Source organism: Camelus dromedarius, chromosome 9 (assembly GCF_036321535.1).
Source record: "Camelus dromedarius isolate mCamDro1 chromosome 9, mCamDro1.pat, whole genome shotgun sequence".
Lineage (NCBI taxonomy): Eukaryota > Metazoa > Chordata > Mammalia > Artiodactyla > Camelidae > Camelus > Camelus dromedarius.
In genome coordinates, this window is record NC_087444.1 from 70,297,311 (window position 1) to 70,325,030 (window position 27,720).

Sequence of the window (27,720 nt, forward strand, 5' to 3'; positions counted from 1 at the left end):
TGTCACTGGGTTGATGTATGTCTGTGATGTGTTGCATGCCAGTGTGGTGCGTGTGCCTGGGTTGACGTGTGGGTCCGTGCAGCTGCTTGGCAGGGAGAGGAGGGAGGCAGCTCTCCCCACCCAGCCCCTCTCCACACTGCTGCGCGCACACACACCGCACACACACACAGGCGCACACACACATTCAATGCCATGGCTACAGGCGGTGGAGATGGGGGGCGGGGGGGTGTGGAGGAAGCAAAATAAAATTAAAAATTAAAGCTTGCCCGGAGTCCCCATCCGCCCCGCGTGGACCGGCGGGGAGGGGCGGGGTTGCAGCAGCAGCTCCCCCTCCGCAGCCACCGGGGCTAGGCATCGTCTGTCCAGCCGTCTGTCCTGCCGGGCTGGCCCGGCCCACAGCACTGGCCCTGCAGGCCCTGCTCCCTCCATCGGTTGGTCGATCAGCGATCAATGGGGCCAGGGGGGCGCCAGGGGCAGGGTGAGATCAAAGGGGCCCCAAGAGACTGATGCTGGGACGAAACAGAGATGCGGAGACAGGGAGAAAGAGACAGAGACAGAGATGAGGAGACAAGACAGATAGAGACTTGGATGTGGGGAGGAGAGACGCAGAGACCCAGAGACATAAAAGCGGAGTGGTGTGAAGACGCAGAGAGACGGAGAGATACAGGGGCCCAGAGATAGAGCCAGGGGGACCCAGAGATGTGGCGCTGCGACCCGGACAGTCAGGGCAGATGTGCAGGGAAGGGGACAGAACAGGAGGGCTAGAGGCCCGGTCCCGGTGGGCCTGGCAGGACAGAGGCAGGGACAGAGACAGGAGGAGCGGCTGGCAGAGACCACGAGATGGCAGAGACGTGTGCGAGAGAGACGGCGGGGGGAGCATGGGAGCAGGGCCCGGAGCGCCGATCCCACGGCTCCTCGTTATAACGTGTCCGGAGGAGGCGGCGGGGAGTTGAAAGCATCGGGAAGAGAAATCAAAACCAACACGGAAATGAGAGGGGCCGATAGGGGGTGGGGGGGTGGGCGGAGGCAGGAAGGAGGGGGGCCCAGAGAGGCAGACAGAGCCGGGGAGGTGGGAGAGGTGGACCTGGCAGGCGAGGTGCGGGGAGACGGGGTAGAGGGAGATAGGGAGAGAGGTGGGGAGACAGGAGGGAGAGGAAGAGACAGGCTGAGATGGGGCTGGGGTGGGGGCAGAGAGACAGAGAGTTAGAGAGAGAGGAAAAGAGACAGATGGTGCACAGAGAGACACCAAGAGAGGAAAGACCTGGGGAGACAGCAGAGAGAGACAGGAGAAGGGATGGGGCACAAGGAGAGACAGACCTGGAAAAGGGATGAAGGCGGGTGGGGAGGACAGAAATAAGAGGAGACTGAGTGATGGAGAGAGACAGGGCCACAGAGACGGGGAGAGAGACAGTCCAGGTTGAGGGGAGGCAAGGAAAGAGAGAGAAAAGAGACAGAAAAATGGAAAAGAGATAGTGGATGGAGGCAGAGAAGGGAAAAGAAAGGCAGATCAAGAGGGAGAGAGAGAAACAGAGAAAGTTGGAGAGATGGGGGAGGTGGGGACGGGGTGGTTCTCAGCAGGGCCCGAGGGCTGGAGGGTAGCCCCTAGGAGAGGCCTCGGTGGACACTGGGCTGGGGGCTGGGGCAAGGGTGGCTGTGGGATACTGGACGAGTCTGGTCCGGTGTCCGAGGGAGGGGTGGGTTTATGGGGGAACACAGTGTCTGGGTTTCTGAGGCGTGTGGGACCGTCAGCAAGCAGCGGGAGGCGTGAGAGGGATGGTGTGTTTCAGGCTGTGTCAAAGTGGGGTGGGTATCTGAGGGGTTGTGTCTAAAAACGGGAGCCTGAGGAAAGTGCGCCCTCTCAGAGGTGGGGTTGGGAGGGGTGGAGTGAAGAGGGGCTGAAGTACCTAAGGGGTGGGCTGTCTAGGGTGGGTGTCTGAGGATGGAGTCTGGGGTGGTGGGGTATCTGAGGAAGAGGGGCTGTCAGGTCGGGTTCTGAGAGACCGGGATGAGCAGGGGATGAAGCATCTTAGAATTAGGTATCTGAAGAGAGGGGTGTCTGAGGGAGTCGGGTTTGAGGGAGGACTTGTCTGAGGGGGAGGCAGATCTAGGGGGAAGGGGTGTCTGGGGGGAGGCAGATCTAGGCGGAAGAGGTGTCTGAGGGGGGCTGTCTGGGGGGAGGCAGGCCCAAGTGGCTGGGGTCTGACGGGAGCCGCACGTTTAAGGAGAGGCACCTGTGGGAGCATTCATGCGGGAGCGAGGGGCTGCTCTGCCGGGTGGGTGGGGCAGAGGGCAGGGCGGGCGGGGCTGGGCCTGCCCCCTCCCAGCCCGACGGTCGGGCAGCGCCAGGCGGCCGGCTCTGGGCCAACAGATTAGAGCGCGGGGCGGCGTGGGAGCGGGACGAGCCAGCCCGGGGGTCAGCCTGGTGGGGCGGGGGTGGGGGCGAGATTCGGGGTGGGCTAGACCTGGGGCAGCCACAGAGAGAGACAGAGGGGGACCCCGAGACGCAGAGCCGGACCCGGAGAGGTCAGGCACGAGGCGAGGGATGGAGAGACAGCGGCAGAGATGGTGCGGGGCGGGCGGGCGGTGAGAGCCAGCCGTGTGAGTGAGTGAGTGGTGAGGAGCGAGGAGGGAGGCTGGGAGCCCGTGGTTAGTGATGGGGCACAGCGGAAGGGGAGGCTGCAGGGAAGACTGGCTGGGAGGGAAGGTGAGGGGACACGGGGCCAGGAGAGGAATGGGAAAAATGGGGACCAGTGGGCAGAGGGGTGCCTGCCTGCAGGAGGCGGCGGGTGGGGCGGGATGTGGCGGGTGACTGGCCGGCAGGGGCCTGGGTGGAAGGGGAAGCACCCCCTCCCCGCAGTGCCAGCTCCCACTGACCCCTGTCTGTCTCTCCCGCTTGCTCTATCCCGTCCCCGTCTGTCTGTCTGTCCCGGCCTCTCTGCAGGGCTGGCTCCACCATGGACTGTAGCTGCGTCTCTGACCTTCTCTTCGCCCCGCCTGCCCTGCCTGCTCTCTGGACCCCTGGTAACTGGCCCGGACCTCCTCCCCCTCTTCCCCAGCCCTTGGGCCTTCCCAGCGAGCCGGCATCTCCTTTCTACATCTCTCACTCTCCTCCCTCCACCTCCCCGGGTCTTGGTCAGAACCGCCAGAATCTAGCCCCTTAATGCAAAACTTAGCTAAAAACTTCACAGCCGGATGTCCCTGCTACCTGCCTGCTGGGACATGAGGGCCTTTTGGAGGGCAGGTGAGGCATGGAGGTCGGAGAGGGACAAGGATCCAGGGGCCTGAGGACCTGGGGACTTGGCCGCGTACAGGGCAGTCTGCTCCCTCCCACCCGGGACCTGCTGGCAAAGAGGAGCAGAAAGACTGGAGACAGACAGGCACTGATGGAGCAGGGATGGGGAGGAGAAGGGGCACTAGGCCAGGTGCTGGTGGACAACTGGACAGACAGGATGACCCAGGCCAGGGGGATGTGGACACATGGCCCAGCCAGCCGGAGCCTGGAAGAGAGGACGGCTTGCTTGAAAGTGGACGCCCAGAGCGGGGATGTGGACAGTAAGACTGGATGTGCATCTGAGTCCAAGTCACACGCCCCATAAATGGGCTTGTGTGTGTGTGTGCGCGTGTGTGGAGGGGAGAGGGAGAGAGGAGACTGGGACTCGGTGCCAGGTTATTTGGGATCTCAGAGTGTGTCCATGTGTCATACTTCAGTATTTCTGGAGGAAGGGGTCACACTGGGAAAGTACGCATCTGTCTGTCTTTGCTGAGCTGGTGCGCCTGCTTGTACATGCATGTCTGAGGCTACCTGAGTGTCCCTGCACTGGGCGTGTATCTTTGGGACTCTGAGCGTGTCTACATCTCAGGGCTGGGGGAGTGTCTGCCAGCTTGCTGCATGGGCTCCTGCTTCAGTGGCCGAAGAGCCTTGGACTGTTCTTTATGGGTCTTATGCTGTGTGGCACTCTGAGCCAAACGGATGGGACGTGCATTTCAGGCTGTGTGGGTGCGTGCCCCTCAGGCCTCTGTGTTGGGGGCTGTGTCTATGTTTGGGGTGCATGGGGGTGGTTCCTGCCTCTGTGTGTCACTGAGTGTGGCTGAACGTTGGGGGCTGTGTGTGCGCGCGCGTGCGCCAAGGTTGCGGGTCCTCCCTCTAGTTGTGTTTGTTTCAGCGTGTACAGCACATCTGAGGATGTGCACCTGAGCACAGGTGGTTTCCTGGCTGGGGCGTGTGTCTCTGTGTGTGTGGGCAGTTGTGTGTTGTCATCTTTGGGGTTGTGTGGGTGTGTCTGTGATACAGCTGCTTCTCTGTGGGGCCGTGTTCTGGGTGCAGAATGGGCCAGAGCTCACATGTTGATTGAGCCCTGTCTTCTTAGGTGAGATCCAGTATTCTTAGATTGCGATGGAGTCAAGAGAAAAATCCTCCCTTCAGGGCGGTAACTGCCTGGCCTTCTCCAGCCTCAGGCAGGGAGGCAGCAGCTCCCACTTTTAGACACCAGGGAGCCTGGATAGGACCTTGCTCCTCCTTGCCTCCCTTCCCTGAAATTCTAATCAGCCAGAGGGCAAGGAGCTGCCCAGGACCACACACCAAGACAAGGACCCGTGTCCCGACTCAAGTCACCTCCCTCACCAACTGCCTTCCTTTTCTTGCCCGGCTCTCAGCTCTTTCTAGGCTAATTCTGCCTTCTCTTTTCATGCCTGGGTCTGGGGTCTCTGAGGAGGGGAAAGGGGACAAAGGATGTGGCACAAGAGAAGCGGGACCCAGGGCCTGAGGCCTTGAGGATGGGAGGTGAGATCTCAGGGTGGACCAGCCCCTCCATTTCCAACCGAGCTTCTGGGCGTTTGGACACCAGGGTGCAGGACACCCATCTGAGCGTGACCTGCCTAGTGCTGAGTGAGCTGTGGGTGTGAGTTGGGTGACTGTGTGTGTGTTGGGGGGTGTTGGGAGGTTGTTCTACTGTCATAGTGTCACCCGGGGTGGGCCTGTCAGGTTGACATGTGCGTCTTGATGCTGCACTCACCGCCTCTACCAGTTTTATTTGGGCCTTTGGAGTCCTGTGTGTCTCTCGTTGCAGTTGAGCTGTTAGTGGGTCCTAGTTCTGCGGGGCCTGAGGAGACGTGCCACTGTGTGTGTTGGGATGGATGTGCGATGCTGCATATGTGGCATGTCTGCCTTGGTGGCCTGTTGTGTGTGGTGTGTCGTGCCTCAGCAGGAGTGTGGCACTCTGGTGCAGCTGCATCCCCCGGTATAGCTAGCTGTCTCTAGAGGGTGAGTGTGCGTCTGTGTGATCGGTTGTGTGCTGTGGGTGTCTGCAGACACGCTGCTTTCAGGCTGATGTGACATGGATGCAGGGAGGGTTCACAGGGATGTGAAGGGCACAGAACTGTGCACACAGGCCCTGCCTGGATGTGCCAGGGTGAGGTCAGCTGGGGTGGGGGTGGGATGGTGAACCTCAGGGACAGATGGAGCAGAGGGCAAGGGACAGGCAGGAGAGACAGCAGGAATCAGGGGCGTTTCAGGGTGCAGGAGAGACCAGAGATCCCTGGGGCAGAGCCTGGCTCAGGGGTAGCTGGGAGAATGTTGCGGAGGGGGTGCCCCTGCAAGCCGGCCCCTCCCAGTTCCTCCCTACAGTCAAGGATGCAGGAAACTGGTCCCTCCCACCCTCTGCCCCAGTTGTGTCGGGGTAGATAGGGTATCAGGCTGAAAGTGCCAACCCAGGGTCCCCGCAGCCACCAAGTTCTCTCCCTCCATTTGGAGAATCTGGGGACTAGACACCAAGTGGAATATGGAGAATAGGAATCGGGTCCCTAAATATGCCTGAGGCTGGGTGACTGCTGGCAGACCATGAGTCAGGGGGGTAGCTGGACGCCTCCTGGTTCCTGAGGCCAAGGAACACCCAGAGCCCTGGACTTGGCGCCCTGACCCGGGGCCGCGCCCCTGCCTCCTGTCCCCAGGGTTTGCCTTCCCGGATTGGGCCTACAAGCCGGAGTCATCCCCTGGCTCGAGGCAGATCCAGCTGTGGCACTTTATTCTGGAGCTGCTGCAGAAGGAGGAGTACCAGGGTGTCATCGCCTGGCAGGGAGACTACGGGGAGTTTGTCATCAAGGACCCGGACGAGGTGGCTCGGCTCTGGGGCATCCGCAAGTGCAAGCCCCACATGAATTACGACAAGCTGAGCCGGGCCCTGCGGTGAGGAGGGGTGAGGGGGGCCTGGACTCCCACCTTGCCCCTCTTCCCTCACTGTCCCTCTGGGCTCCTGCCCCTACTAGGGGCTTTCCCTCAATTTCCTGGGGTGGAATCCTGTTGGATCCCAGCACACAGGGCTCTGCACGTTTTTAGCTGCTGTAAGTACCTACTTGTGAGTGAAAGAAAGGCTTGAAGGAAGGACCAGAGCACAGGGCTTTGGAACCACACAGGCCAGAATCCCAGCCCCTGCCTCCTCCCTTCCTTGCCCTGTGATCTTGGCCAAGGGACTTCTGCGAGCCTCAGTTTCCCCAGATTGTGTTCTGTGCCCAGCACAGAGATGTGCTAGGGGCTTGGCCTTCACCTCCCTAGGTCCTGCCACTAGCACCCCCTGTTCTCCCTCTGCCCACAGCTACTACTACAACAAGCGGATTCTCCACAAGACCAAAGGGAAGAGGTTCACCTACAAGTTCAACTTCAGCAAAGTTGTGCTTGTCAATTACCCGTTGTTGGATGTGGCTGCAGCCACCACGGGCTCCTCACTCCTGCTGACCCCTGGTCCCTTTGGGGGAGCCCCTGGGCCAGATGCTCCTCCCCTCACCCCTGAGGTGAGTGAGGACACTTGGGTCCCAGAATGAGGTGTTTGGTGCCCCAACCCCCAGAGCCATGAAGCCCCCTGGGGAGGGGGCAGCCAGCCTGAGTGGCACCATTTTCCCTCACTTTCCTCTCCAGACCCTGCAGACCCTGTTCTCTGCCCCACGCCTAGGAGAGCCGGGGGCCCGTGCACCCCTGTTCACCCCCGAGACAGACAAACTGCGTCTGGACAGCCCTTTCCCATTCCTGGGCTCTGGTAAGGGCTTGGGGTGCAGGGGTGGTTGTAGGGGTGTGGAGCACGCTGCATGTGTGAGGGAAGAGGACGGACACAGATGGGGAGGAGACAGGATGCGGGAAGGAGATGTAGGGCAAGGCTGCGTCTGTGTCTATGAGTGTTAAGAAACCAGAGAATGCGAGGTGAGGCAGTGAGCAGGGAAACTGGATGGGGGGACAGGCCAGGAGAAGGGCTTTTAGAGGCAATAAAGGAATAGAAAACCAGCGAGGAAGGTGGAGATTGGGGGGGGGGGACCATGTGACGTGGGGGAGATGCTGAGTGGGAGGGCAATGGGAGAACTGGGTAGAACGTGGCAGAGAGGTGGCCCCCTTTACTACTCCAAGGCAGGCAGCCCCGACAGTGGAATGGCTCAGTCTGACCCCCTTCCTGTGCCCCCTGCCAGGTGCCACCAGCTATTCCAAGCCCCCTGGCCTGCTGGGTCCCTTCGGCCGCGCTTTCCCAGAGCACCCCTGGAACTTTAGTCCATACCTCACCGGCCCCTTCCCCAAGCTGCCCCCACCTCTCTACCCCCCACACTTCTACCCCAACCCTCTGGCCAGTTCCCTGGGCCACCTGCCCTCCACAGGGGCAGGGGGAAGCCCCTCCACAGTGCCCTTACTGGCTGCGACTGGGGAGGGCCTGGGCCCTGAGCGCCCCTCAGGCCTGGCAGCGGCCCCTCGCCTGGCACTGCCGGGGGCTGGGGGTCCAGAGGCCACGCTGGGCGGGAAGGAGGACAGTGACTCAGAGCTGGAGATCACCGACGTCAGCGGCTGCAGCTCCGACAGTGAGGGCGACGAGGGCCTCCCCACGCCCCCCAAGGCCAAGGCGGGCAAAGGCGGGGTCGGCAGCTGAGCCAGCGTGGGTTGATGGATTCTGCCGAGGCGGGGACCAGGGCAGCCACCCGCGCAGCCTCTCCAATGTCCTGTCTGCCCTCAATGTCCTGCCTGAGACTGGGGACCAGCCCTCAGCCGCTCCTAGGCCCAGGCACATGGCTGCCCTAGTCTTCTTCCCCAACCCCAGACTGGGGGTCTCACCTCCCCCTCCTGAGGAGGGAGGGAACACAATGGCCTCCAGCCTCTCCCCAGGCTCCAGTTTGAGGGGGTCCCCGCCTGGCCCCACTCCCGAAGTGCAATACGGTGCCCAGCCTCTCCCTCAACCCACCCCTGTGCTGTGACTTGTGTGTTTGTGCGGCCATGTCTCCCCTGTGCCGGCCCCAGTCCTGACGCCCCCACAACCCAGGCCCCCTGGGGACAGGGAGCTCAGAGCAATAACCCCGCCCCCAGCCCCCACCCAGGAGGGCCCCCCTCCCCATGACCCACACCAGCCACCTCCAGAGAGTTTACTACAAAAATAAAAGAACGAAAAGGAGTGTGAGACGTGGGTCGCCCAGAACCACAGGTGACCAAGGGGGCTTGGGGTGGGAGCTAGGAGAGGGTGTGTGGGGGAGCCTGAGGAGTCACTGCTGAAACCCAGGAATGAATGAATGAACTGGAGAAAGGTAGAGGGCACAGAGGTGACGTGGTGGGGCAGACCCAGGAAGTAATGCCTGACCGTCGTGAAGGGTTCCAGATGCCACTCCAGGACCCTTGCCCCGCCCTCACACACAGAGACCTCTCCTTAGATAATATATATTAAAAAATAAACCTCCAATTCAGGGTATAAAAACAGAGCAAAGGCACTTGGGGGTGGGGAATGGAGGGGTGGCCCCCCCAGGCAATACTGAGATGGCCTAGGAATGGTGATACCCCCCAGAAATGAAGCCCTGAGTCCCCCAAGCAGAAGGGAGAGAAGGCCGAGGCCAGTGGGAGGCTGGTGGGGCAGTGATCCCAGCTGGGCCCCCCAGGCATGGCCCCAGCAGCCCGGCTCCCTCTCCTCAGGCCCTTGGGGTTGGAGATGCTGCGGCAGCTGTGCAGTGGCGGGTGGCCCTCACGTCCTCTGCTTCTTGAGAAAGGCCTGGGGTGGGGGGTGTGCAGGAGAAGAGACGGAGATGGGGAGAGAGACGGAGAGAAACAGGGAGCAAGGGAGGGTGGGGAAAGAGCACAGAAATGGACAGAAGAGAGATGGAGACAGGAGGCAGAGGGGGGAGAGTCACGAAGACAAAGACAGAATCGGATGGGGCTGTGGTGTGGTGAGCTCCTGAGGTGCCCACTCATGTTCGCCAGTGCCCCACTCACCTGCCTGGGGCAAGGAGCCTCAGGTACAGCCAGGCTGGGGGACAGTGTTCTCTCCAAGCTGAGACAGGAGGAGTCTCAGGCGGCAGAACTCCTCCTCCACTTCCTGGTTGAGGGGCTGGTCATCAGTGAGAAGGGTCCCTCCACTGAGTCAGCCCTTTCCTTCCCCCACCGCCCCCAAGGCCACTACCTCCAGCTGTTTAATGGTCTCCTCCAGGCTGAGTAGCAACTCCCGAACGTCCTGGGTCTGTGCTGGGCTCAGGGGGCCGCCCCCTGGGACCCCATCCCCTTCGAGGGGAGGCCCTGCACCACTGTCTTCTTCCGAGAGAGACAGGAGCTGCTTCAGGGACAGCACTGGACAGGGGTGAGGGGACAGAGTCAGAGGTGGGACTCGGGCTGGGACTGGGGAGTCAGCCAGAGATGGGTGGGGGGTAAGGGGAGGGAAAGAGGCCAGGGGCCTGCGGGCAGGAGTGAACCTCCCTTTAGCCAGACCTGCAGAAGGGGCTGGGGGACGCGAAAGGGGGTGCTGAGGTGAGGCTGGGGTTGGGATCAGGGCAGGACAGGAGGGCAGCAAGGATGGAGACAGATCCAGGGAGAGGCTGAATTAAAGGTCAAGGAAGGGGCTGAGCTACCTTTCTGAAGGGCCTTGGTGGCGAGCTGGCCCTCAGGGCCTGGTCTGCAGAAGGGCAGGAGGGCGTTGAAGATTCTCTCCATCCGGCCTGGGTGGGGGAGTGGGGAGGGAGCTCAGATCTGGCCGGGCTTCCTGTGGACACCCCGCTCCCACCCAGCGCCCCTCTAGGCTCACTGTCAGCTGGGGGCATCTCTCGGCCTCCGTTGCCGTTCTCGGAGCTGCTGAGCAGGGGTTCACGGATGCTGGGGGGAGCAAGTGCTGGGTGACCCCACAGCCCTGGCGGGCAGCAGGGACAGGGAGACAGAAAACTGGAGGTGGGGAGGCAGGAAGGTCCGGAGACAGAGACAGAGGTCGAGGCTGGGAGACAGGGAGACAGGGAGGCTTGGCCAGTGGAAGACAGAGAGGCCTGGGGAGGAGACAGACAGGCCGTGGTGGGGTTGGCGAACAAGCCCACACACTATACAAGCACACACACACAGATGCACATGTATTCACATGGAGACAAGGCTGAAGCTCAGGTTCTGGGGACACACAAGGAAGCCACCCCCGGCCCTCCGGTTCCCTCCCTGGCCCCCCTCACCTGCTAGGGCTGGGCCGGTGTTTGGGGCGGGAGGTGGGGGCAGGGACCTTCAGGGATCCAGCAGTCTCGGTGATGAGGGCACACCAGCTGGGAAGACAGACCAGCCCTTGGGCAGTCAGAGCTCCCAGACCCTGTGCCAGGACCTCCCAGCCCCACCCTGGGGCCTGGGCTTCCTCCACCCACTCTTACGACCCAGACCCCCTCACTTCTTCCGCTCCGACACGGACTGCGCCACCAGTTCGTATATCTGGGCCTCCTGGTCCCAGGTGAAAATGACATAGAAGGCTTTGTGATCTGCAGGGGAAGGGAGAGGCGGGGCTCAGAGCCAGGGTCACCCCAATGTGTGCCTTCCCTGAGCCTGGGCTAGAGGCTGGGGGAGCTCCCCACAAGGGTGGCACCCTCAGGGCTCCGAGCATCCAATTCACCCCTCCTTTGCCCCCTCTGGAGCCCTCTCTCATTTAATCAGGAAACGAGTCATCAGTCTGGCTCTACCTACAAAACCCCAGGAGCTGCTCCCACCACTGGGGCCCTTCACTGGGCTCCTGGCTCCCACCAACCCCCTATAACTCCCAAGAGGCAGCCAGAATGATTTTACAAAATACTGGTTAGAACTGGTTGCTCCTCTGTGCAAAAACCTGGGGCAGTTTCCCACTTTTCTTAATAAAATCCACCATCCAGCCTGGCGCCCCAGCTTGGCCAGCCCAGGGCCTCCCTCTCACAGCCTCGGCCTCAGGCTGCCAGGCCTTCCCTCTGCCAGGATGTGCGCGCCCGGCTCTTTAAGGGGTTCCCTCCCTACTCTGGGGGACAGCCGCGCCTGGGCCCTTACCGGTGGCCACCTCGCGGGTCATGGCAGAGGTGAGCCGCAGCACCGGTCGCAGCATTGTCTTGCCGTCAGGCGTGGGCGTCAGCGTCCGGCTGTGCGACTTGAGCAGCAGCCGCTCGTCCTGGCGCTGGAGCAGCAGCAGCAGGTCGTCCAGCAGCAGCACGTGGACCTCTGCAGGAGGTGGCCAGGCTTGTGCTCAGCAGCCCCCACAACCCCGACACCCCGCCCTGCATCCCCCATTCACTGTCCTGGTGCTCACCTACAGCCTTGTCCTTCGTCACCCGCCACGTCAGCGGGCCCTCGTGGACCAACTTCTTCTTGGTGATGTCCAGGTTCTGGAGGCAGAAAGGAGTGATAGTTGGCGAAGGCAAGGGCAGGGCAGGGGAACGGGGGCCGACCATGGGGCCAGGAGTAGCTGCCCGGCTGGGAATGAGAAGAGGGTCAGAACTGAGGGGGCCCCTCTTGCTTCCTGCGTGTATTATCAGAGAAGCCCCAGGGCCAGGGAGGGTGGAGGGAAGGGGAAGGGAGGGGAGGGGTAGGGTGGGGGTACACCTTGAACTCGTTCAGCATGGGGTCGGTGCTCTGCCGCAGGTGGGACAAATCCAGGCGCCTCTGATAATCCTTGAGCCGCTGGGACAGGGAAGGGGGTGTCACAGGGGCAAGCCGAGGGCTAGGGTGGACCCACAGTGACCCCGAGGGGGACAAGCCGGGGGCCAGCTGGCCCTTGCCAGGCACACCCCACTTCCCAGGGCCCCACCCAGGCTCACCAGCAGGTCCTCCATCTCTCGCACGGCTTGGTTGACGTCATGCAGGATTTCCCGGCAGCGCTCAGCCGCCAGCTCCACTCTCTCTCGTTCAGCTGGCTCTTCTGCAGACAAGGAGGAGGCCAGCCCTGGTGAACCCCAACCTTGGAAGCTCCCAGTCCTGCAGCCAAGGTTAGAGACAGGAGAGCTGGGAGCCAGAAGGGTGGGGTGGGGCCAGCTGCTACCTGTGTTCTGCCCGATGCTCTGCAGAAGCAGCGGGTACTTGGTCAGACGCTGCATCTCCGTGGGGATCATGTCCTTCAGCTGCAGGCGGCGGCACCTCGGGCGGCTCTCGGCCTCCTGCAGGGGTGGCAGTGCTAGGGCTGGCCTCGGGGACCAAACGCCGCCCCCAGCCCATCTGCCCCCAGACCCTGGGGCCCAGACCCCCGCCTCACCTGCACAAAGGCACAGAACCGAGGATCCCTGCGCTGTTTGACTTTGAGCTGTTCTAAGGCAAATGACTGGCGGCTGCAGAAGCGGGAGGAGATTTTCTGGAACCAGGAGCCTTCGGCACCATCAAACTACAGCAAGATTCAGGCCAGGGAGGGTGTCTCAGGTGGGATTGGGAGGAGTAGGGCCTCGCACGGATGGCAGCCTAGATAGGAGGACAGGGCTAGGGACCCAGACCCTTGGGCCATGGAGTGGGGCAGGGTGAGGCTTGAGACCTGTCCTCCTGGGGCCTGGATTCCGTGGGGGTGGGCAGGGGTGGGGGAGGCTGGGTTGGGCGACCTCACCTGGGCCAGCAGCACATCTCCAATCTCCTCAATGAGATAGCCGCTCTCCTGCCTCCGCTTCATCAAGCGATCGAGGAACAGGGCTGTGGGGAGCAGAGAGGAAAGGGGGTGCTCTGTCAGGACCGGCAAGATTGTATGCAGAGCTGGTCAGGAGCTGGGGGGTGGTCAGGCTGCAGCTGGGCATGTCTGATCCTTGGGGGTGAGCCTGGCCGCCCCCTCCCCCCACCACATGCTTGTTGATGATGTGCCCCTAGAAGGGGAGCTCTGGGGTTCTGGGGGGGTTCCCAGTACTAGAACAGAGGCTGCCCGTTGTCATAGGTGTGCAAGGAGACCGTGCTAAGCTCCAGGGTAGTTGCTGAGGCTGCCAAGGAGGGAGCCGGCAGTGGGGCACATAGTAGGGCCACAGTCCTGCACTCACAATGCACCTCGATGAGTTCGTCGAGGCTGGGGAAGATGTTCTGTAGCTCATCCAGGGGGAAGAAGCCCGCGCCCACCATGGGCTGGTAGAAGAGGTCGTGGAGCACCCGGAGCATGCGCACGTGGGCCGCCTCCGTCACCAGCAGCTCTGCAGGGCCACCAGGCAGGAGGCATGGTTGGGGAGCGTGCAAGCTATGGGGGGACAGTCTCAGAGGCAGGCTGGGGGATGAGGAGGAGGGGACAGGACACTGGGTGGAGTCACTTGCCCCTGAAATCGCCACTGAGAATTCCTTCACCCACAGCCTTTCTGCTTTGGCCATGGCAGCCAGCGAGGGTGACCACTGGTCCCAATTTGCCCTGTACCACGGGTTTCCCGGGACATGGAATCCTCAATGCTGAACCCGGCAAACCCGGACGAGTTGGTCACCTCACTGCCTGTGGCACATGTTTTGTGTCTAATCATCCAAGTTTCTCAGGTCAGTTTCTGGGGCATGGATCCCAGATCATCAATGCACAGGGTGATGGCCTTGGATCCAGGGGCCCCCAGAGGGTGCACGCCTGAGTTCCCAGGGGCCCCAGAAGTCCCTGGAGACTAAATGTCTGATTTTGTGTGTTACACATGCACGTTTTTTCTGCTGAGAGAAACTGCTATGCTGTCTGACATGGTAGTCACTAGCTACACACAGCTCGCCAAATTTTGCTTAATTAAAATAAAACAGAATGCAAAATTCAGTTCTCAGTTATATCCACCACACTTTAAGTGCTCAACAGCCATTATGTGGCTGATGGTTACTGTGCTGGAAAGCACAATAGTGCATATTACCATCATTCCAGACAGATCATATCCTCAGAAGGATATGGCCCCCAAGTTCTGAATGAGAACCCTTCCTACTATTAAGTAATCTGTAAACTAACTTCCAGATGAGCTCCCAAAAGTCCTCTACATTTGCCAAGCCCCACTCTATACATGCACAATTTGAAATCACAGCAAAGAATCACGGCGAAAACGAGATTCCCACCGTCTCTCTGCCCCGAAGCGAAGCACCACTAACATATTGATTATTTTTTCAAACTTTTCCCTGTGGGAATCTTTTTCTCCCCTGAGCGCTCAAGATCATAGTAATAATAGGGGTCACATTCAAATGCTCTCACCCTGTGTCCACCACTATGACAGTGCTCACCAACCGTCTTATCTTCTGCTTCAGGAGTCTTTTTTTTTAAGAAGTGACATTTAAAACAAATTTTTTTGTTTTGCTTTTTTTGGGGGGGGAGATAATAATTAAGTTTGTTTATTTATTTATTTATTTATTTATTTATTTATTTATTTATTTATTTAATGCAGGTACTGGGGATCAAACCCAGGACCTCGTGCATGCTAAGCATGTGCTCCACCACTGAGCAATACCCTCCCCCACTTCGGGAGTCTTTTGAAGTAGAACTAGCACTGTCCATGTTTCACAAATAAGGAAACAAAGGCTTAATGCTAGAAATACAGTTTCATAGCCCGTTTCTGGCTCTTAACACCAGCTCTGGCCTGGGCCACGAAGAATTCTTTGGAAACGTCATTTCAATTGCTGCGTCCCTGTTCCGTGGAGGCTTCTAGAATTTACTTAACAAATAGTCCTCTGTGGTAAGAGACAGGCTGCCTTCAAGCTCAGCCTGTTGTAAACAACACTGAGGTGGACATCTCCCTGCATGTGCGCTGTGTCCTCGGCCGCAGTGGGTTGGAAGGGGTGGCACTCACCGCTGATGACCTCTTGCCGCTTCACCTGGCTCTTGGGCAGGCTGTGCAGAGTGCCTGGGGGGACGAGCTCCCGCCAGCCAGGGGGTTCTTCTGGCTCCAGCTCGAGTCCCGACCGTCCCGGCTCCCCCTCATCTCCAGGCTCAGGGCTGTGGGACAGAAGTCTTTTTAGGGTCCTGGCTCAGGGGGTCCCAGGGAGGAGCCTTTGACTGCTTCGTGTCCAACCCCATCCCCCAGGGTGGCCCACGCTGCAGACCAGCCCCCAAATCTCTGGAAAGAAACCTCTTACCCCTCTCCTGTGACCACTGTAGGCCCTCAATGACCTCAGCATCCGATACCCAGTTCTCTGTAATTCTGGCAACAACCCCCACCCCAGCCTCCCTGACTCTCCACGCTGTCTCACAGTGGATGGGGGGGGAGGAGTGACGTACGTGGCTCGTCGGGCAGGGCCAAGCACGGCCGTGGCGGAGCTGGGGTCCATGTCCACGTCGCTCCGGGAGCGGCCCCCACCCCGGCCCTTAGCCCCGAGGCTGCCCCGGGAAGGCCGGCGGCGGTCACTCACCCGCAGGCTCTCCGAGCGCCCCAGACGCCCCGACAGCCTGGACCCCGAGGCCAAGGACAGAGTCAGGCAGAGGCCAGGACAGAGACAAGGAGAGACCAAGACAGGGACAGAGATGGGGAGAGACCAGGACAGAGACAGATGGGGAGAGGCCAGGACAGGGACAGACAGGGAAGGACCAAGGACAGGGACAGAGACGGAGGGGAGAGACCAGGACTGGGACAGATGGGGAGAGACCAGGACAGAGATGGGGAGAGACCAGGACAGAGACAGACAGGGAGAGACCAGGACAGAGATCAAACATGCAACAGAAGAGAGGAGAGAGTCAGAAGGAGCAGTGGGACGTCGGGCGTTGGGGCAGTGGGGGGTGGTAAGGAGGGATACTGAAATTGGTGGGGGAGGGGAAGGGAACCCAGTATGGAGCACAAGACTGACCCCTCCCTTCCCTGAGGCAGGAGGATGGGGCAGAGCCAGGAGGTGAGGGAGGGAAGGGGGATTTCAATACTTAGCTCTTCGACTGGGAGGGTGATGTCCCCACCCACCCCTCACAGGGGTGAAGGGGAGGGGGTGGCCCATGGGGAGAGGGGAGGGGCTGGGAGAAATGGGGGAGGGGCTAGCCCTCCCCCCACCCAGGGCCCAGGCACCCACCTCTTCCACCTTCTGGGGAGAGAGGGGCATAGGGTCAGAGGTTGACCCAGATGGAACCCAACTCACCTCCCCCACCCACCAAAGGTCCCCAAAGCAGCAGCACAAAGACAGGCAGGGGGCAGAGCCTGCCCCCCAACTGTGAGGGGGACAGGGCCCCCGGGGCATGGAGCACAAAGGGGTTGGGGGTCGAGGGAAGGGGCACCAGGTGGCAGGAGCGAGGCGGCTGGGCTGGAGGCTTAGAAGAGAAGGGGGAAGGGATGGAAAAGTGCAGAAGCAGAGGGAAGGGGGCCAGGAGGAGATGGAGGGGTGGAGAGGGGGTGGGGGGTGAGGGGAGAGGAGCATCAAAGGGAGAGGAAGGGGGAGGAAAGGAGAAAGAGGGAGGAAGCGGAGAAGAGAAAAAAAAATCAGTGAAAAAGGAAGGAGAAGAGGAAGCGAAGGAAAAAGGGAGGAAGAAGGAAAGGGGAGATGAGAAAAGACAAAAGTAGAAGAAAAAGGGGAAAGACGGAAAGAGAGAGGAGCAGGGCAGAGAGGAGATGGCTCGGGGATAGGCAGGTGCAAATGGCAGCGCAACGACCCCCACGCACCCTCCCCGCACCCAGATAAGCCTGATCCTCCACCCAGCCCCTCCCCTGCACCCAACCCTGGGCACCTCTCTGTGTCAGCACCCTCCTCGGTGCTCTCAGGGGGTGCCAGGGTCTCCAGGCTGGCCGGGCCCTGTGGGGGCGGGTCCCCCAGCTCCGGGAGGGCATCTACACCTGTAGGGGCAACAAGGGGGCAGGGAGAGCAAGGCTGGTTGGAAGACTCCTGCCACAGTGAGCTCCACACCATGGGGACCTTAGTTCCTCTGCTGCAGAATCTGGGTTGGGGGCTAAAGCCAGCCAGTGCCTGGCGGATACCAAGTGGCTGCTCTGTACCTCAGTAGGGGATGGATGGATGGAATGACCTCTGAGAACACAGCTATGGTAGGCTGGGGCGCGGTGGGTGAAGATGCCTCAAAACTAGGTATCAACTGCATACTCTGGGTGGAGACTGGATGCTCTGCCCTTCGTGCCTCCACATCTGCTCACTCTCCCAACCCTCAACCCAGACTTGTAGGAAGAGAATGTACCCCATTTAGAGATGAGGAGACTGAGGCTCAGAGGGGGCCATATTCCTTGTTCTGCCCACATAGATTAGAGCATCTCTCTGTAGCCCACTGGCCTCAACTTTAATAACACTGACCCTTCCCACAGCTTTCCTAGACCCCCCCAGTGAGCTAAGTACCTCCCATCAATTATCTCCTGTCATCCTGCAAGCAACCCTAAGGCAGGTACTATCATTTTCTCCATTTAACAGACATGAACAATGAAGCCCAGAGAGGTGGGAAGGGTTTGCTCAGGATCACAGAGCGGTAAGTGGTGGGGCAGAGATTCACCCCTGGCAGCTGACCCCGGAGTCCACTCTTAACCGCTCAAATCCTCCCCAAGCCTCTCTGAGGCTCAGAGAGGTGAGTGACTTCCAAGCTCTAACCCAAGTAAAGTGCAGAGCCAGGATGTGAACCCAGGCCTGGCCAGGTAACTATCTGAGATCCAGCGGGCTGAGGGCCACACAAGGATTGAGGCATGAAGCTCACGGGGGCAGCAGGGCTCACTAAGTGGCTGACTGGCAACAGAGAGGGTTCTGGGAAACAAACCCTGTGGGGTTCAGCTGTGGGGGCTGATGGGAAATGTAGTCCGAAGAGGTGGGGAAACACGTCACCAGGATAGAGGTCAGAGCCTGGCAGCAAAGCTGTGAAAAGGGTAAACTGAGGGAAGGGGGTGGTTATTCCAGGAGCAGGGAGGGGCATGCAGAGGACTAAGGAGTGGTTTTGCTGGTGGCCCAGGAAACTCTCACCTGGTTCCCGGTCAGGGCTGTCCCCAGGCAGAGGGTGAAGAGAAACTCCAGGGGTGTCCTGCCCTGATGCTCCGATATTCCGATCCCGGGAGGGCACCCCCAGGCCCGCCTTCCGTTCTGTAAGGCCTGGCTTCTCAGCTGGGAAGACATTGAGGGAAAAAGAGAGAAATAAGAGTCCAGAGACTCTAATCCACAACAACCCGGGGATCCAAGATGCTGGCTCTGCCTCGTCCTCCCCTTCACCCAGGACACCCCTCCTCCGCTCTCAGACCCAGGAGTCCCAGCTGCCAGTCCGTCCTCCCTCAGACTCAATTGGTCCTCCTCCCTCCCCTCTTAGGTCCTCAGGATGGATGCTCTGGCTTCAGGACCATTACCATCAGCCTCGGCTTTGAGGTGTCGAAAATCCGGGGCTGAAAAGAGAGATGGGACCATGAGGTGGGGGCGGCATGCATCGGGAAGTCGGGGCAGGGCCGAAGCCAGGCACCTCACCCTGGGGCTCTCCCCGGTTCCAGCGGGCAGCATCCAGGAAGCTGCTCAGTCCTTTTTTGGTCTTGGTGGGCTCATCCGACCGCCGGTTCCCAATCACCTGTGGAAGGTTAGGGGGAGGTGGGGCTGGACATTGCTGAGACGCCAACTAAGAGGAATTAGACCCCAGAGTTGCAGAGTCTCGAGGCTCCCCAGAGGGTCTCTGGGGAGGAAAGGGCCAGGTTTGGGCGCTTGGGGAAGCACCTTTTTCCGGAAGAAATTCCTCCCCGACTTTTTGTCCCCACTCTTAGTCCGCACTCCGAGGTGGCGCATGTACAGGCTGATGGCGTTGACCACAGCGGCACTGCAGGGAGGGGACGGTGAGGACCTCGAAGTGCAGACGTGCACAGCCGTGCACGCTCTAATGGACGCAGGTACACTGCCGCCCTCACAGATTCCCCTCTGCTAACTTCCCACCCCAGCCCCACAACCACTTCCTGCCGAGCATCTCTGAGGAAAGGGGAGAGAGAGGGTTCTAAAGGACGGAGCCAAGGATGTGGCTCAACCCCTAGGCCCCCAGCCCCTCCTCCCTCAGGCTCAGGAGCCTAAACTCCCTCCCAGCCTCTCGGTTTCCATCACCTCTTTTCCTCATCGCCAGATAAGGTGTGTCTGTAAGAAGAGAGAAGTTTGTGACAAATTTGCTAAGCCTGGGGTCCTAGTCCACCCAGCACCAATGTCCGGATTGCTGCCCCCTTCAAAGCTGGGACAGGGAGACGGGAGAGGCAGACAGGGGACTGCCGAAGCAGCTGGGAAAGCCAATCACGGGAGGATAGACTCGCATCTGGGCTGATGGGAGTTGCAAGAACAGGATCCAAACCTCAGGCCTGAACCAGATGACAAGACCCGGAAACTAGGAGGGACCCCAGAGGTGGGAAGGGAAGACGCGAAACCAGATGGACTAAAACGCTGGTGGTAGGGCCCAGAAGTCAGAGGAAGAACCTAAACACTAGGAAATGAACCGGAAATGGCAGAGGAGAGCCCGGAAATGGAACGGAAGGGAAGCAGACAGCAGAGGGCGTTCCTTGCTGGGGAGGGGCTGGCCCCGCTCACTGCATCTCCTCCAGGTGGGTCAGCTGCCGCTCAGCCAGGTGCCGCTCCCTGGCCTCGAAGCTCGCTCGGTCTCGCCCAACCCAGGCCCCCAGCTGGCCCAGCTCCTGCTCCCAGGGTGTCATGCCCATGAGCTTCTTGGAGCGGAAGTCCTCCAGCTGCTGGCTGACAACTGGCTGCTGTTTCTGCACCACCTCATGCACGAACTGTCGCTGGACGTCCTCAGGGAGGAGGTCAGGCCGTGTGCGGTCTGCAGGGACAGGGGCTGGGGATGGGGGCCAGTTCCCTGGGCTCTGACTCCCTTCCCACCCTTGGACTCCGACAGCCATGCTTCCTTGGCTGCCGTGGCCACAAGGAAGGAAGGAAAGAATCTCTGCTGTCCAGGGAGCAGGAGGATGTGGCCTCCCTCTCTGGGGCTCTTGGCCCCTGCTAGAGACTGCTCCCTCATCCCGAAGTCCTTACCAAGTTCAAAGGCCACAGTGGGAGGGATCGGCACCCGAAGAATCTGTTCAGGAGAAAGAATGGAGTGAGGGGAGGACTCAGCAGCAAAGGGAGCAGTGATGGGGTCAATGGGATGGCAGCCCAGGTCCCAGACGATGCTCTGAGGGGAGGGAGCAGTGGAGAGAGGAGCAGGGTGGCTGTCCAGGGCTAAGAGGAGGGGATACTGGGGCCCCTGGAAGGTGTCTCTCACCGCAGTCTTATCCAGGAAGCTGTGGTAGAAATCTGTGAAGGCCTTCTTGGCCTCCTTGGGACTCAGTGGGCCGAGCATGTCCGCATGCAGGCAGCAGAGCTGGGGGAGACAGAGCGTGACAGCCCTCCCTCCCACCCCACCTGAACCACAATGCCCCTTGGAAAGCCTTGGGGCACACACTGTCTGGGAAGTGCTCCCTGATGCCCACCATCCCCACACCAGGCCCTCGCCTGCCTCTCTCACAGCTTCCTGGGGCCACCACAGCAGCTAATTTTCTCTCCTGTGAAATGGTTCTCTGTGGTCTGTCTCCTCCCTGATGCTGCTGCTACCACCACCATCAGCTACACTCACGAGTGCTGGGTGCAGACCTGATGCTGTCCAAACCCTCTATATGCATTAACCTGTTTGACCAGGGGGAGGACTATCATTATCCCATTTTACAGATGAGAAAACTGAGCTTGCTCAAGGTCACATGGCTAGTAAGCAGCAAAGCTGGGACTGGATTTCAGGCAGCCTGTCTGCTGTTCTCCACTGCCTGGCAATTCCATGAGTTACTTGAAGGTTAGTGTTGGGGGATAGGGCGGGAGGTTCTGATTCATCTGTATCCTAGACAAGGCCCAGTGCACAGCGGGGCTGGGTACATACACAGATGGACAAGTGGGACTCACTCACTCATTCATCAAGCATTCCCTGAGGCTGCCTGTGCAGCAGCCCTGTGCTAGGTGACGCTGGCAATGCTGTGGGGCCTCCAACCTGTCCTGGCTTCTGGGGGCTCTCGTCAGGTAAGAGACATGGTCTCAGTGTGCTAAAGACTTGCCCCTGTCATCTATGCTCGCCCCTTCCCCACCCCCCATAAAGCAAACCTCCAAGAGAGGCCAACAGGAAACAGCCCCGGGGACCACAACTATCTCCCTGCCGCTTCCCCAGCCAATGAGGTGAGAGCAGCATGAGGACCAATCTCAAAATGCCAAAGGTCATCAGGGTCACCTCAGCCAAACCCCTGGCCCTTGCCAGGCCTCAGTTTCCACATTCCACAAGGGATACAGCAGTCAGCACAACCCCTGGGCTAAGTTCCAGGAGCTAGAGTTCTAGAACCCTCAGGCTCAGCAGGGGGACCCCGCCTGCCCAGAGGGTCAGAGCCTCCAGCACCAGGGGAGGTGGCAGCCACCCTTCTGGAAAGAAGGCAATTTTCTCCTGATTTGCTGCCAGTTTCTGAAGCTTTGATGTCAGTCGATGCACCCTTCTCTCTGGGTCCCCAGGTGTCCCTCCCTGCCACTTCCATCAGTCTCCTTGTTTTCTGGAGGGATCTGCTATGCGTTTCCAGTACAACACAGTACCCTGGAATAACCCCAGCTCCCAGCCTGCGCTGAGCTGCACTGGGTCTTCTTGGGATGGGACCCTGGTCCACGGAGCCCCCTCCAGCCAGCACTGTGGCTTCTTGCTCCCTAAGTCACCTGCTGGGTTCTCTAGACTCTGTAGGGGTTTTCCAGATGGCATGGCTCCGCATCCATACACCTTTGGTATTTTCTGCCTGATACAAAGCTTCCGGATCATCTGTTACATTCTCTCTGCCTCGTGGGCAGCTTGTAGTGGTTTTCTTATTTCTGGACCAGAGCCTGCTGTGCCGCCTAGAACTGAGAAGGCTAACGGCTCTCTCCCAACCATCAGCCCCGAAGGACTGACTGGTGGCACCTGCTGAGGCTGCACGGAGAATCTGATTTCAAGAGACTGTGGGAAAGGGCGCTGTCACTGATGGGTGATACTGCCACGGGCCCGGAAGGGGGCGGGGGCATGGTTTCCGCCAGGCTGCTGGATTCTTCGTGGCTCTGCATGACCCTGCCTGTTCCCACTGAATGCTGAGATTTAGCCCGGGCACCTGCAACATTGTCTGGCTCACATGGCTGGCTTCCTGGCTCTCAAGCTGTGTGTTCTACATCTGTCTTCCAGACCCTCCCGGCTCATTCTCACTGGTCTAACTGACTGAACACTGCAGCCTGTCCCAGCCCCCTCCTCCCCGTGCCTACCCAGCCCTGCCCTCACCAGGGGTGCTGGCTCGAACTGCATGGCCACGTGCTGCAGGAGGGCCATGAGGTGGGCCGGGCGCCGTTTCACCTGCTCCAGGCTCTGGAACTGGTTATTTTGCTCCTCTGGGTTCTGGGGGCGGGGATGAGAGTGAGACAGCGGGGAGCAGAGGAAGGTCTTTGGGACTGACCTTCTCTCTTTCCTGGCACATCCCAATGGATCCAAGCTGGGAGGTGGGGGTGCTGACAGTGTCTCTGCCGTGAGAGTGGCAGTCAGGGGCGGGAAAATGGACGAGACTTCATGTTATAATGGTGAGTGATGAGGACAGAAATCAGGAGAGATGGAACGGGGATCTGTGCTGCAGTTGTGGGGGCAGAAATAAAAGTTGGGGTTAGAGTAAATAGGTGAGAGTCTGTACTGTGATGGGAGGCCTTGAGGATGGGGTTGGGGGATGAGGAAGTAGGTACCAGGAAGATTAAAGAAAAGAGAGATGGGCAGTGAGAGGAGGCAGAGACAGCATCTGAGGATGGAGAACAGGACAGAAGGCCTGAGGGGACACTGAGGATGGACTTTAGGGCTGGGGCCCCTGGGACAGAAAGAAGCTTTTCCATCCCACCTCCCTCTCACCGTCTTCAGCTCGTTTTCAAAATCCTCATCCTCAGCCCCGATGATGCTGACGGGCACCAGGCCAGGCCGGGGGGGCCCCGGGGCCTGTGGAAGGGGAGGGATGGCTTCAACCCAGGGTGTTCCCCACCTCACAGCCCCCAAGTCCCGTCACCACCCCTGCTCCACTCACCGCCCCTCGGGCGACAGCGTCTTCTGCTTCCATGGGCTCTGCCGGGCTGGGGGAAGAGGAGGGGCCGTGGTTAGAGGTGGGGAGGAGGCGCCGAGGGTGGTTACTCACAGATTCCTGGCCCAGGTGCGAAGGTGAGTAAACAGCCTCCCCCCCACCCTGGCCTCCACAGCTCAATGGGGCCTCTGTGTGGCGACAAAGAGCCCTTCAGAGGCCAGCCAGGGCGGGGAGCCCAAGGACAGGGGGCCTTGTGGTGGTGGTGGTGGGAAGCTGGAGGCTAGGAGCCTGGGTCCCTGAGAGCTGTGGCCATGAGAGCCTGCAATTTTGGGTCCCGAATGGAGGAGGGGGCTGGGGGCGGGTCCTGGAGAGGCAGGGCCTGGAGGCAAGCAGAGTTGGGAAGGTTAATGGGGAGCCAGGAGGGAGATGACTGGGGTGTGGGGGGCTCTCCTCTGACCTGTGACAGGCTTGGGGCAGGATGTTGCCTCTGAACCCACCAGCCCCACTTCCTGTGACAGGAAATCACAACGGCAAACCCCCCAACCCCCAACTCTCTCCACATAAGAAAACAAAGCTCTGAACCTTCCTCCCTCAGGGACCTGGCATCTTTCTGCCTTCCAGTCCCAGAAAATATGGGGTGGTCCTCAGACCGCTCATCCCCAAGGTGCAAATATCTCCCTCTCCCTACGTCCACCTGTCCGTCCGTCTGTCTGCCAGCTTGCCTTTCCCCAGCCAGCTCTCCCTGGCTGTCTCTCCCTTGAGTTTGCCTCATGTATTTGCCTTTTTTCCCCATTTCTTCATTTTCTCTCTCCTTCACACCTGTCTCCTTTTCCCCACCGTCGCTGTCTTTGCGTCCCCTCCCACCTCCCTCCCCAGCCCCCCCCGTCGGCCACTACACCCCACTCCTGCTTCTATTGCTCCATCTCCCCCCTCTGTCTCTGCCTCTGTCTCCCCACCTCTGGGTCCTGCCACCACCGTCCCCGCACCTGTCCGAGTCGCTGTCTCATGTGCTGTCTCTCCTCTCTCTCTCTCATCTCTCGCTGTCTCTCCCATCTCGTCTCCCTCAGAGTCTCCACTTCTCCCTGCGTCTTCCCACCGACATCTTCTGTGTCCTTAATTAGTCTGACTAACGCCACTCGAGCCCGTGTCAGGCGGGAAGGAGCTGTGGAAACAGGGGTGGGGTGAACCAGTGGGGGGGGTTCTCCCCACAGCCCAAAGCTATTTATAACTCCAGTTGCTGAAGACCCACCCTTCTCCCTCTTCCGCAGGCCTCCTCCCTAGCACTCAATAAATGGCAGCCGTGATTCTGATTACAACCATTAAACAATGATGCTTTCTGGAGTGTCCAAATACCATCCTATGGGTTCACCCAAGCAGGCCTCATTTTTATCCTTTTTCACTAAGTGTATCTGTCCAACACCCACGCTTGGGTAATTTAAGATTTGAGCATTGTTAAATGTTCACATAAATAAATTTGCAAACCAAGGCGGAAAAATAATCGTAATTATTTATTATGAGAGCTGAACTTTCACAGCACTTGCAGTACTGCTCTAAGTGCGTCTCGAGGAGTAACTCCCTGAACCCTCATCACCACAGGCACCTTGTGCTATTAGTACTCCCATCCGAGATGGAAAACCTTCACCAGGCCACCAGCTGCAACTTCTGGGCTGGAAAGCATGAGCATGGACACGGGGTGGGGGGGCAGGTCCCTGCTCATCACACTCAGGGGTGGAAAAGTTCGACACAGGCAGGGGAGATTCCAAAGGGGCAAAGGAGAGGATACATGTTATCTGAGCAAACGCTTAGGTGCCAGGCAGGCCATGGATCATGCACTTGATATGTTGTCATCTCCTTTATCCCTCGTCACAATGATACGAAATAACAGCTAACACTTGATGTGTACTTAGTGCCATTAAATCCACGCCAGGCACAGCATTACTGCTTGCTAGGTATTGCTCACTTAATCCTCTCAGTGACCCCATGAAGTCAGTCTTCTTATTAGTATTATCCCCATTTTACAGAGAAGGAAACTGAGGCACAGCTCATAAGAGACAGAGCCAGGATTCAGATCCTAGCAGTCTGGCTCCAGAGTTTATACATTCAACTCCCAGAATGTGCTGCCTCAGAGCATGGGGAATCCCCACCCCAGTCTTAGAAAACAAATCTGAACCAAAGGTGAGACACATCAGGTCTCTTCACAGTGTCTGGGAGTCAGGGGTATGCAAGCCCTGTGGCCTGGGCAGAAGTGCAAATTGGACTTGGCTGCTCCACAGAGGCCTAGGCTCAGAGATTTTGGGGGTGGGGCTGGGGACGTTTGCTACTTAGAAGATGGGGGTGAGAGGGTCCCACAAAAGCTACGGAATTATAGGTTGAAGTGGTCAGATGGATCTATAGGCAACTGACAAGGCTAGGGATCCAGCAGAGGGGGTGCTGTATGCATGGGGCTGTAGGGATGAGGGCAGGTATATAAGGTCCTTAGGGATCGGGGTCCTAGAGCAGAGCAGGCACCTGTGAGGGACTACACAGGCACCTGGGTTCTGTGCGGGGCTCAGGGTCTGTAAGATATTGAGTGGATGACCTTGGTCTCCAAGAATCTCTGGGTGTTTTAAAGAACCTAAAACAGTTGTTAAGCTGAGTCCATAAGGGGTCCTTTGAATGCATAAGGTCCCAGAGTCTATCTGACACATGGTGGGTCTACAAGGATCCTGGGGATTCCATAGGGAAAATAGCTAGTTTATGGGACTTTTGGAGATTTAAAAGGGGATCAGAATTCTATAGGGGAGTGTGGGGGTCCCCGAGATCCAGGATCTGCAAGGCCCTGGATGACAGGGGATGCTATCGATCTATGGGAACCCCTCGTCCGTAAGGAGCTGGATTTCCATGAGGAGGGGGGCTAGCAGGAACCTGGAGGGTCTGTAGAACTTTGTAATCTACATGGAACGTGGAGGGTCTACACGAGCCCCAAATCATGTAGGACGTGGCGGGTGTACACGGGCCCCAAATCCTACAGGGGACGTGGCAGTGTGCACGGTCAGGGATGCTGGGGCGGACGTGCGGAGCCAGGGCCTGACGCCCGCCGGGGGCCGCGTCCCTCACCTGCTCCAGGTCGGAGAAGCACCGCAGCCGGTCGAACCGAAGCCTCCGCGCGCCGGCTCTGGGCACCCCCACCCCCGCCTCCGAGTCGCTCTAGCCGCCCCACAGGCCACCTTTGCGTCCAGCTCCACTGCTCCCTCTAGCCGCTCTAGCCCAGCTCCTGCCAAGTTCTTGCCCAGGAAACTCTACTCCTCCTGCTGGCCGCTCTAGCTCTCCACTGAGCCACGCTGGCCAGATAGGGCCGCTCTGGCCTGCCTTGGAGGGCTGGAGTTTCCGTATCTCGACTGCCCCCATCACTCTCCTGGGTCCCGCCCCCTAGTCCCCGCCCCCAGGCAGGAGATAGGGATGGTCCCAGCTCCCTGACCCGGGTTCAATCTGAGATCTACGAGTCGCCCCGGCCCTTAGCCCCTAGACTGGGCTCCCTGCCCTAATCTAGCCACCCTAATTTAGGACCATTTGAATTCCCAACGCTCGTACATTAATTCTCCTCGCACTGACCCCCACCCCCGCACACTTTCCGCTGGGGCTGCAAAACAAAAATCCTCGGTTTGAGAACACCTTACCATCTGACATGCAGTGGAACCTGGAAAAAGTAATTACGTCCCCCCGGACCTCAGTCTTCCCATCTGTACAATGGGGAAAGATCTCCTGTTCTGTTCCCCACAACCCACCCCCCAGAATATAATTCATGGCCTAGAAAAGGACTTTTCCAAAAAACGCTTTCAAATGCGCTCTGCAACTTTCAGCTTCACAACGGCCTATGGCGCTGTTATTGTCGTTTTTCTTTTTGGGTGGCTCTAAAGCATGCAAAGTTAGAGGATGGCGCTTAGCGGAAAGCACCTGCGAGTTCAAATCCCACCTCCTCTAGGTCTCACGATATGTGTGCCCTGGGACGAGTTGGTTTTACTCCCTGGGCCTCAATTTCCCCACCCGTACAGTGGGAGTGATCATCCGTCCTCCGCCGGATAGTTGGGAGGCCTTGACCCCCAGTTCACAGCCCTCATCTCACCTACTGGGCACTCGGCAAATATTAGTTCTCCTCTCTTTGTCCCCTTTGACAGATGGGAAAACTGAGGCCCAGGGATGGGCGGCTGCTGGCTCAGCGGGGCCGGGAGGAGGCCCCTCCACTGCGGGCAGCACCCAGCCCCCTCCCTCCTCCTCGCCACTTCCCGTTCCAGCCCAGGGGAGGGAGGCCGGGCGGGGCCGGGGACGGTGTACCTGATGTCCGCGCGGGGACGTGACCGGCGGGGCGCCCGAGGTCGGGCTCCGCGATCCCGGGCCCGGTGTCCCGGCTCCCGCTTCCTGGCTCTGGCGGGGCAGGAAGTTGGGGCGTTTTTCCGGAGGCCCCCGCCCCGCCGCCCCTCCCCGCTTCCTGCCCGCGCCCCGCGCCCGCCCGGCACCTCCGCTTCCTTCCCCTTCTCACCGCCCTCGTGGCCCCTCCTTTCCCCGCTCCGCCCGGGACCCGCGGGCATCCGTCCCGCCCCGCCCCGCCCCGCCCCCGCCCCCGCCCGACCTCTCCCGGCTTTGTCC

The 27,720-nt window shown here is 59.6% G+C and overlaps 2 protein-coding genes across 6 annotated transcripts; one reads left to right on the forward strand and one right to left on the reverse strand.

Moving 5' to 3' along the window:
• The first annotated feature begins 2,954 nt into the window (after positions 1-2,954).
• ERFL (ETS repressor factor like) lies at positions 2,955-8,313 on the forward strand. The gene is made up of 5 exons (XM_031457041.2): positions 2,955-3,021; positions 5,947-6,181; positions 6,588-6,783; positions 6,908-7,025; positions 7,447-8,313. The coding sequence occupies exons 1-5, from the start codon at positions 2,955-2,957 to the stop codon at positions 7,893-7,895; spliced, it is 1,065 nt and encodes a 354-aa protein (XP_031312901.1). The 3' UTR covers positions 7,896-8,313.
• A 539-nt stretch (positions 8,314-8,852) lies between these two features.
• Positions 8,853-27,688, reverse strand: ARHGEF1 (Rho guanine nucleotide exchange factor 1). 5 transcript variants are annotated; one of them, XM_064489393.1, is made up of 32 exons: positions 27,409-27,544; positions 24,084-24,259; positions 23,104-23,149; positions 22,935-23,018; positions 22,326-22,439; positions 20,286-20,384; positions 20,057-20,099; positions 19,598-19,844; positions 19,127-19,156; positions 18,752-18,851; positions 18,512-18,608; positions 18,397-18,432; positions 18,023-18,160; positions 16,800-16,905; positions 16,151-16,162; positions 15,375-15,542; positions 14,947-15,092; positions 13,204-13,350; positions 12,786-12,868; positions 12,447-12,572; positions 12,237-12,351; positions 12,016-12,116; positions 11,801-11,878; positions 11,508-11,583; positions 11,252-11,419; positions 10,632-10,719; positions 10,426-10,512; positions 10,020-10,087; positions 9,847-9,933; positions 9,405-9,568; positions 9,218-9,320; positions 8,853-8,996 (listed from the first exon to the last, which is right to left on the reverse strand). In XM_064489393.1, the coding sequence occupies exons 3-31, from the start codon at positions 23,134-23,136 to the stop codon at positions 9,237-9,239; spliced, it is 2,925 nt and encodes a 974-aa protein (XP_064345463.1). In that variant the 5' UTR covers positions 23,137-23,149; positions 24,084-24,259; positions 27,409-27,544; the 3' UTR covers positions 8,853-8,996; positions 9,218-9,236. The 5 variants fall into 5 exon arrangements, with proteins under 5 accessions (XP_064345463.1, XP_064345460.1, XP_064345464.1 ...); XM_064489390.1 differs by lacking the exon at positions 24,084-24,259 and having other exon boundaries at positions 27,409-27,688; XM_064489394.1 differs by lacking the exons at positions 24,084-24,259; positions 27,409-27,544 and adding an exon at positions 26,194-26,373.
• Between the last annotated feature and the right edge of the window lie 32 nt (positions 27,689-27,720).

What these genes read in the sequence shown, in the direction of transcription:
- ERFL (XM_031457041.2), top strand. Translation starts at nt 2,955, where the DNA reads ATGGACTGTAGCTGCGTCTCTGACCTTCTCTTCGCCCCGCCTGCCCTG. An exon ending in GCCTGCTCTCTGGACCCCTG is followed by an intron (nt 3,022 to 5,946) that starts GTAACTGGCCCG and finishes TCCTGTCCCCAG; the next exon opens with GGTTTGCCTTCCCGGATTGG. An exon ending in AAGCTGAGCCGGGCCCTGCG is followed by an intron (nt 6,182 to 6,587) that starts GTGAGGAGGGGT and finishes CTCTGCCCACAG; the next exon opens with CTACTACTACAACAAGCGGA.
- ARHGEF1 (XM_064489390.1), bottom strand. Translation starts at nt 27,662, where the DNA reads ATGCCCGCGGGTCCCGGGCGGAGCGGGGAAAGGAGGGGCCACGAGGGC. An exon ending in GGAATTTCTTCCGGAAAAAG is followed by an intron (nt 18,609 to 18,751) that starts GTGCTTCCCCAA and finishes AACCTTCCACAG; the next exon opens with GTGATTGGGAACCGGCGGTC. An exon ending in CACCGGCCCAGCCCTAGCAG is followed by an intron (nt 10,088 to 10,425) that starts GTGAGGGGGGCC and finishes TGCTCCCCCCAG; the next exon opens with CATCCGTGAACCCCTGCTCA.